Raw genomic sequence first — 9,841 nt, 5'->3', positions numbered from 1 at the left:
ACAAACTTGGATGCCCTTCATCCAAGCATGCTACAGGCACAATATCAGTACGCAGTGCCTTTCTGTTATTGAGAAGTAGTTGTTTGAAGATTTTAAGACATTTGACCCTGGTTACCTCGAAAGCAGGTCAAGGTCATTAGGTTGAACAAACTTGGTAGCCCTTTATCACAGTACGCTACAGGCCCAATATCAGTACCCTGGGCTATTTGGTTATTGAGAAGAAATCATTTGAAGATTTTACGACATTTGACCCCTGATATCTCAATAGTAGGTCAATATCATTCATTTGAACAAACTTTGAAGCCCTTTATGCCAGTATGCTACAGGCCCAATATCAGAACCCTGGGCCTTTTGGTTATTGAGAAGAAGTCGTTTGAAGATTTTACGACATTTGACCCCTCTGTGACCTCGAAATTGGGTCAAGGTAATTCATTTGAACAAACTTGGAAGCCATTCATCCAAGTATGCTTTAGGCCCAATATCAGTACGCAGGGCCTTTCTGTTATTGAGAAGAAGTTGTTTGAAGATTTTAAGACATTTGACCCTGGTGACCTCGAAATTGGGGTCAAGGTCATTCATTTGAAGAAACTTGGTAGCCCTTTATCCAAGCATGCTACATGCACAATTTCAATACGCTGGGCCTTGTTATTGAGCAGAAGTTGTTTGAAACTTTTAAGACATTTTACCCCCGTGATCTTGAAAGTGAGTGAAGGTCATTCATTTGAACAAACTTGGTAGCCCTTCATCCCAGTTGTTTGTGTTTTTCTCCGAGGAATGGTAAGCCGCTTTTGAGGTACAAACTTCTGCGATAAATGAGCATCGTTGTTTGTGATGTTGACACACTTCATGACCCTCCTGTAGGGCAAGTCAACTTAACATGTATAAAAGGTGCAATGTCTATCCTGAATTCCATAAAACAATATATGATAGCTTAACAGAAATTAAATGAGATGCTATATAAGATATTTCATATGCTGTATAAGATATCTCATTTGTTAATTTTCAGTATTCCGTCTTTGCGTTTTGCAGAGTTATCTTCTCTTGGGAGCAGGTATTGATTGTTACGTCATTGGTTTGTGTGAGAAAATTACTTTTTTTTTGTCAAAAATTGATGACGTTACTCTCACAAACAAGTGACGTAACAATCAATACCTGCTCCCAAGAGAAGATAACTCTGCTATACGCAAAGACGGAATAAGATAAGCTACCTGTATATGATATAAAAGATATCTCATATACTATATAAGATATCTTAAACAGGAACAAGATTTTAACAAAATATCAAAAATCAAGTCTCCCCACCCAGAATCTCTCGAGGATCTGGTACTAGAAATGTCGGAGACCGCCTCACGGGTGCTTGAAATGGCAGTCTCTGAGAGACGTGCTCCTAATGATAATCGGGTTAAAAATTAGTTTCCCATTTTTAGCCCTCCTGGTCCGAAAGTCTTCCGTCCGTCAACTTTTCCTTTAAAACGCTAACAGTTCTTAACATCTTCATTGATTTTGATTATTGGTCCAAAAATCCTTATCCAAAGGGGACTAAATTTTGTATAAACAGAGGGCGCATATGCCCCCTAGAAGCAGATGGGGATGGCCCTATAGGGCAAATTAATCAATCTTCATAATCCTCCTCTTTTTGTAGAGTGATTTTAACTTAATTTGGTCTAAAACGTTTTTTGGCAAGGGGGCCTCAATTTTGTATAAACAGAGAGTGTGGCCTCCTTTGGGGAGGAGAGACTGGGCCCAATTGCAGGAACATAGTAATAATTATTTTAAATACATCGTTAGAGTGATTTAAAAAATATTGTGCAAAGGGAACTCAATATTGAATTAATGGAGAGTGCCCCCCCCCCGGCCCGGGGGGCAAAAGTAGGGGCAAAAGCAGGGGCAAAGGAAGGGGGATTTTAATAAAAATTTGTCTTAATTATCCTAAGTGGTATCGGACTCAGTTTTGTATTACAACGGAGAACAACGCAGAATTTTAAATAATTCAAATTTACGACTTAAAGTGTTTTAATAGATGCAGACTTGTCAATTTGCACGATAATGGTAGAGGATAAGGTAGATGTGTCACATTATGTAGACATGACGATTAAAAGAGGTGTTACAAGCCCAAGACTGCTGCGCAATTGCGGTTCGTGCAAAGTTTATGATTCTAAAACGTTGAACGTACAATTCTGCTCTCAAAATTCAAAACCTCATCGATAGAAAAAAAACGAAACATTGAATTTAACATTGGGCAAGATGCGAAAAATGTCAACAAACGATGCAGAAAGTGTCATTTTGAATTATTCCGAAGATTGATAATAACAAATGAATGACCTTCCCTATCAGATTTTATAAGCATACAGTGTATATAAATAACAATTTGAAATGTTTAAATAGATACAAGAATCCCTGGCACTTTTGGTCCTGTATGTCCCTAATCAATGCTCTTATTTGTGATCTGGAGTTGATTTCGGAATGTTCCTAGGATGTTTGATGGCGTCCGACTTTCTTGAAGACGTTGTATTTCTTGCCGCTTTCGCTGTGAAATCTCCTTAAGCTTTGCCACTTCATCTTCATCCTCGCTGGAATCTCTGGACAAAATAATTCAGGTTAACAGAAAACAGACCATTACTCACATATTGTTAAGAATTGAACACCTTTGCAGCAGCTAAGGCAGATTTAAAACGGATTCAGTCGTTTGAAAATAAGTGTGATGACCTCAATAGCATCAACATTTTATGTCAGACTTCAGCTGATTTCAAAATAATCCCCATATACAAAAGGTAAGATTCACCCTGATTAGATGTTAATATAACTCGGTAGTTATTTACAGGTTCACAATGGTTGATATATACAAGGAGATGCGCATGGGTGGTTTATGGTGGACACGATTTTTGCACTCCGACTGAACACTGAAGAGTTTTTGCAAAAATGACACGCAGGGCAAGTCTGTGACACACGCCGTGTTTGGAAACTATTCTGTCAATTTGGTTAAGCCGAATATGGCCACAGAGCCGCATGTGTAAGTCCAAGTTCTAATGCACGACCCCCTCCCCGCATTTGGTGAGTCCTAGCCCGCCATGATAGGCACAACTATGAACAATGCTGTGACTTTTGATAACGTCACGGAGGATGATAACATCGTCGTGCTAGAACCCGTACCAGTAACTGGGTCTGTCACATTCACCCCTGGCCTAACATATCGTAAACGAAGATACAGATGTGACAGTGGTGGCGAGTTTCGAGTGTGCCTAACTAAAACAAAGATACTTAAAACTACCAAAGGGGGGAGAAGTGTAGTTAAACCCAATCGAACAGTGTTGAAGCAAGCGGACAGCAAAAAGAATAAGCAAAAACGAGACGAAAGTGTTATACTTCACTCGATACCGTAATATTGTGACGTTTCCCCTGTGGTCCTTTCCAGTCACACGAGTAATGTTCTAGTAATACTAATCTAACTGAGCGCTCCCACTACTGATCGCCCAGAACGTGCATATATACACACACCCACAATGATAGCTCGGCAGCACTACCTGTACCTATATTGTACAATATCTAGAACTCCTTTTCTTTTTCCTGTATCAATCATTTTACACAGTCATTATCATATACATTTTACATATTTAGCATACATCAACCATACATATACTTACATTATTGTCCATAAGTAATCGTTGTTACACAAAACATATGCATGTTTTATGTACTTTAAATTTATATGTGTTCAGAAGTTGAGACAAAATGAAAAAAGAAGAATTATTCAAGGATATACTTGACACTTTCCCATTTCTGCTGCATTCGGGGTCAGTATATAAGCTGAATACAGATCTAAATTTCTATAGTTTCTCATAAAAAAATTACAGGTTTTCCACTCAGGTAATAGTTTGTACTGTCCTCTTAATGATATATATTTTCTTAATCAATAATATTAAAAGGTTTATTCCAAGTGGTTTGACATCTTCAGTAACCCCAAATAGGAAAATATCAGAGGGTTTTCCTATAACAATATCATGCTCATTTAAGACTGAATTGATCAGACAAGTCCACAATGACTGGCTATGTACACAGTCCCAGAAAATGTGGTATATTGTTTCTGATGCTCCACTGCAGAAACTGCATTCACCGCTCTCTAGCAGCTTTCGTTTTTAACAACATAGAGTTGGTGAAAAACAAAATCTGTGAATGATTCTATATTGCAGACTTTGTAATTTTGAATCTTTTGTCTCAATAAATGGTAAAGTATATACCTGCTCCCATTTATTATCATTTAGAGAAATGTCTAATAGAACGTGCCACCTTTCCTGGGACTTCACTGGATTTGCTATTAATGTAGACACAATTTTCCTGTAGAAAAACCGAGAAGGTTTTTCGATATTTCTGAGCTGTTTCAGATTTTCATGTATAATTGTTTCAATGTTTCCCCCATATAAGTAAATTACTCTCTTCCAGCCTCTAGGTATAGCGCTTATAAGGCTATTGTAATTCATAAAGTTCAAAGTGATTTGATATTTTTTTACAAACTGATTATATGTCAAGAGATTACCATGATCATCTATCAAGTCCTTAATATAGAAAATACCCTCAAAACATAAATGTTTGAAAAATACTGGGTTTTTTTTGTTTATCTTTATGTTAGAGTTGAACCATAAGGGCTGAGAGGGAATATGTTCAAGGGCTGCGGGGAGGTCCTTGGTAAGAGACCCCCATATCTGTACAATTTCCTTCCAAAAAATACCTAAACTTCTGTGTTTTGAAACTTAAATAGTCCAGTTTTTGTTAAGGTCCAAATCTTATCCCCTCCAAAGATTCCTAAATGACCAGTTTGAAACTTTTGAAACTTTTCTATAAAGTTGTCTTCAAAACAGTCTTCTTTTGATAAATCATAGGAAATTCCTAAAAGTTTAAATTGCCATGGTGGTTCCATGCTATTTTATGTCTCGTTTCAATTTCCTCACCGCAGTCCCTTTTTGTTCCAATCCATACAGCTTGGGGTTTTTCATATTTTGTTTTTAAACCGGAACATTCTTCAAATATGTCGATCAAGTACAGACCCCTCTCTAATGATTGCTTGTCATCATCCAATATAAGCGTATATAATATAAGTCATCAGCGTATTGACTTACTAAATACTCCGTGTTATTTATCATTATCCTTTTTATATTAGGGTCAAACTTTAAAGCAGAGCTCAGAGGTTCAATACATATAATAGAAATATACGGAGAAAGGGGGTCCCCTTGTTGTACACCACGGGTTTCATTGAAAAAATTGGTTAGGTGACCATTGTTCTCGACAGCTGCCGTAACATTGGAGTATAACGTTTGAAGCAGTTTATGATAAAATTGCTAAATCCAAAGAAAGATAGGCTTCTTTCTATGAATGGTCACTCAAGGGAATCAAAAGCTTTCTCAAAGTCCAGCATTAATAAAATACCAGGCAAGTTTTTGCCATCAGATTTGGTTATAATATCATTTATAATTCATGTACACTCACCTATATATCGACCTTTTACAAAACCTGATTGACTTTGACTTATAATATCTGTTAAAGAAGGTTTAATTCTATTTGCAATAGAAGCAGGTGCAAGTTAAAATCGACATTCAATAAAGTAATTGGTCTCCAATTTATTAAATACAGTTTTGATTTCCCTTGTTTTGGTATACATTTTATGATCCCTTGACATTGAGAAATAGACATCTGTTCATCAGTGAATGACTGATTTTTAGATTTTACAAGGAAATGATGCAAGTCTTTCCAGAAAAAGATGTAAAACTCCACTGTAAATCCATCAAGACCCGGAGATTTACTATTGCTCATATGCTCATATAGAACTCTTCTTGTTAACTTTGAGTTACCCTTAAAGCAATCTAACGAGCTCTCAAAGTGCCCCTGATTTATTAATGTAGCGGACCTGAAGCAGCACGAAAACTCTTCCTTGTAAGGTATGATACTTTCGATTGAGCGATCGTAATGGGTAACAGTCTTATTCAGACATACCACACATTTGAAAGCTCGCTCTCTAGTATACTTACAACTATCAAGTAGTGGTCCTTTCCTCGTCTCGCTTCCGACACAGAAAGGCGAATGGCCCTGGCAATGGACGCTGGCCGAGAAGCCGTAGCAAGTTTCAAGTTTTATTTTTACACTCATGACACACGAGGTGTGTTACAAGTGGTCAACATTTTAATACATTTCAATTAAATAGCAAAGTGAGAACAGGTTGTTTATACAGCATGTAAATATATAATACTACAGAATAAAAACACTGCATTTATCTTATGTCACTTAAAGCCTTAATTGTTTTCTTTAGAAAACGACTTATTTTAGGTAAAACATTTAAATTACAAATAGAAATCATTCCTTTTAGCTTAAAATTGCTGGGGTTTGTATTGTAATAATTAAGGATAAATAATTTTCTTATTGATGATATATAAGTATTTTGGCATTAAAACAAATATTGTGGTTCATCACCTATACCTGTTTGACATAACGGACATATTCTATCTGATTTTGGAGTTGCATTCCAGCGTTCAGTCTCTATTGGGAAATTTCGATTAGACGTTCGGAATTTACAAATAGTTTTCCTATCTTTTTCATTAAGTTTTGTTAGATGTGATTCATACTGAAAGTTTTTCTTAAACATGGAGTAGAACTTACCTGGAGAAGAGTTTTCTATCTCTTGAAACCATTTCTGTATAAATTGATCTTTTGAAATTGATCTGTTGAAGTACAGCTTTGAAATGATTTCTATTCATACATGTAATACATGTATTTTGAAAATTCCACAAATTGCTGTAATTATTCAATTTAAAATGCAATTGTTCATTTGATTGTAAAAAATATGTCATTTTATATATCAGACTAGATAACTTGCTTCCGCCAGTTAACAACTTAAACCAAAACAGGATCATTCTTGTCTTGATTTCTACTTTCAGAGGATGTCTCCTGGTTTCTCCATAAATCATGTCATTCGGAGTAGAATTTTCACATTCATGATTCTTTTACAAAATTGCAAATGCATTCTTTCTATGATAATAGTGTTTTCGAATACCCATATCTCACAAGCATACCATAGAATCGGTGAAACAAGAGAATCAAATAACTTAAGTTGCAAATCGACAGACAATGGAATATTTCTTATTTTCTTGTACAATACATATAGTGCCTTTTTAGCTTGTTCAGTTGTTTTTGTTTTTGCTTTACTAAATGTACCATTGCTATAAAATAATATGCCCAGATATAAATAAGAATTTTGGAATTCGATATTTTCTTCATTCAATTTGAACACATATTGTTGTCTACGTTTTCTTTTTTCAAAGGTGACGACTTTCGTTTTCTGTACATTAATAGTCAACTTTTAACTTCTACAATAGTTTTGAAACACATTCAGGGCATGTTGTAACCCCTTCGGTGTCTCAGCCATTAACACAGTATCATCCGCATACAGTATTACACACAGTTTACGATACATTCCAATGTTAATTTGACAGTCTTTCTACATCATTCAGATATGCAACATCATTTTGGTTTAAAAAATCGTCAAGATCATTCAGGTATAGGGAAAACAAAAATGGAGATACATTTTCCCCCTCTTTCAATTCGACATGCAAACGAAAAAATTCCGAAATTTCATTTCCGTTTTTAACACATGACTTGGTATTAAAATATAAGTTTTGGATAACCTTAAACACTTTTCCATTTATGTTACTTTCTAACATCCTTTGCCATAATCCCGCTCGCCAAACTGTGTCTAACGCTTTTCGAAAATCAACAAATGTACAGTACAGCTTTTTCCCTTGGGAAAAATATGTGTTTATTAATGAGTGTAATATAAAAATATTTTCAGTCGTTGAGTAACCTTTTCTAAACCCGCCCGAGAGGGAGAAATTAGGTTCATTTCATCAGCTAATTTAGTTAATCTATTATTGATGATATGAGTAAACACTTTCCCCAAGCAAGACACTAGAGTTATAGCTCAATAGTTGTCCGGGTCGCAAGTTTCTCTTTTATTTTTATAAATAGGCTTAATTATTCCAACTGTCCAAGAGTCTGAGACTAATCCAGTATTTAGGTTACTGTTAAATGATATTGTATATAACGGCATAAAGTTAGTTAATGTACTTTTGATTTGCTCATTTAAAATGTCATAATTTCCACATGCTTTGTTATGTTTTAGATTATTTACCGGATGTATAACCTCTTCCTCTGAAATATCTTCGTCTAGTATTTGGTAAAAAGTATTATTTTCTTGTTCGGGAATTTATATGTTATCATCATCCCAGTCATCAGTTGAATTGTTCAGCTTTTTGAAATACTCAAAAAGTTCATTTTATTGGTATGTCAGCTTTATTAGATTTAGCTTTACCAGATAATGTATTTAATAAATTCCATAGTGTTTTGGGGTTACTATTTGCAGATTCCCTTATATACCTTTCCATTTTATGCTGATATGCCTTAAAATACCTATTCATTTCTTTTCTATATTGTTTACTCTTATTTCTCAGGGCTTTTTTGTTTATTTGATTTTTCACTAATTTATACTTACTCTTGACCAAATGAAACTCATTTCCTAGTTTTCTACATTTTCCAGTATACCATGGTTTATTAGTTGAGTTGTACATCTATTACACTTGCGCATGTCTGGATATCTTCTACCGAACGCCTTATTAGCTGACCTTGTGAAGAGGTTACCTATTCGACTCACAATGTCGTTAAGTTCGGTTTTATTAATTTGGTCCACGGGTTTATCATAGAGTTTTTTGATGTATCACTAATTTTGTTTACACCATCTTCATTATCGTTTTTGATTATGTCTACAAATATATTGATTTTCTCACATGTCCATTTGACATAAGACATGCTATTAGAGCTGGGGTCACACTGGCTGTTATTTTCTTTATTAATTCCATGTAAGACGAGTTCAATACTACAATAGACAGCTGATATTAATGGGTTGAAATCAATAACATTGAAATTTTTAACTAGTTTGAACAGATCTAAAGATAACTAGTACTAATTGTAACGGATGGCCGTTACAGAAGTCCCCCGACGACCCCGGTTGGACTTAGGGACTTAGGCAAAATTAGACAACAGCTAAATTGCGACCAATGACAGGACTCCGTTTTGTAACCATGGCAACTGAGCTGTGTTTCGCATCCCTCAAAACCCTTATGTAGCAATTCTAGGCAGAATCAGACAACATCTAAATTTCGACCAATCAGAGGCCTCCGTTTCGTTACCATTGCAACTGAACTTTTCGAAACTGTTACCATTGTGTTCGACATCCCTGAAAACCCCTATATACCGATTCCTGGTAGAATCAGACAACATCTAAATTTCGACCAATCAGAGGCCTCCATTTCGTTACCATGGCAACTGAACTTTTCAAAACTATTATCATTGTGTTCGACATCCCTGAAAACCCCTATAGACCGATTCCTGGTAGAATCAGACAACATCTATATTTCGACCAATCAGAACCCAGTATATTGTGGCCATTTTGTCCAATTAGAAAATGGATGTCATAGTTGAGTTCGCTTTACCATCATACACCTACTTGCTAAATTTGGAATGCATTGGAAAATATCTATAGATCATGTAAAATAGGATAGGTGACATTGGCTATCTTTAGCGAACACCTTTAAAAAAAAAAATCCCAAACATTTCAAAAAATCATGGCGGCCATCTTGGACTTCCGGTCACGATAAATATAGCCTGTTGCATACCTAGACCCCCTAATGAGTATGTGTGTGAAGTTTCATGATGGTCCGCTCAGTAGTTTCTAAGAAAACCTCCGGACAAGTTCATGGCTGAAGAAGAAGAAGAAGAAGAAGAAGAAGAAGAAGAAGAAGAAGAA

The 9,841-nt window shown here is 35.6% G+C and overlaps 1 protein-coding gene across 1 annotated transcript in view; it reads right to left on the bottom strand.

Annotated features, from left to right (window-relative positions):
* Positions 1-2,008: 2,008 nt before the first annotated feature.
* The window catches only part of LOC110445895 (DC-STAMP domain-containing protein 2-like), a 76,379-nt gene continuing 68,546 nt past the window's right edge, over positions 2,009-9,841 (bottom strand). Inside the window, exon 9 of the mRNA XM_021490744.1 lies at positions 2,009-2,579. Within this exon, the coding sequence (XP_021346419.1) occupies positions 2,423-2,579 (157 nt within the window). The 3' untranslated portion in view covers positions 2,009-2,422. The remainder of the gene's footprint in view (positions 2,580-9,841) is intronic.

Source organism: Mizuhopecten yessoensis, unplaced genomic scaffold (genome assembly GCF_002113885.1).
Source record: "Mizuhopecten yessoensis strain PY_sf001 unplaced genomic scaffold, ASM211388v2 scaffold2409, whole genome shotgun sequence".
Lineage (NCBI taxonomy): Eukaryota > Metazoa > Mollusca > Bivalvia > Pectinida > Pectinidae > Mizuhopecten > Mizuhopecten yessoensis.
The sequence above is the reverse complement of the archived record's forward strand: the minus strand, read 5'-3'. Positions and strand labels throughout refer to the sequence as shown.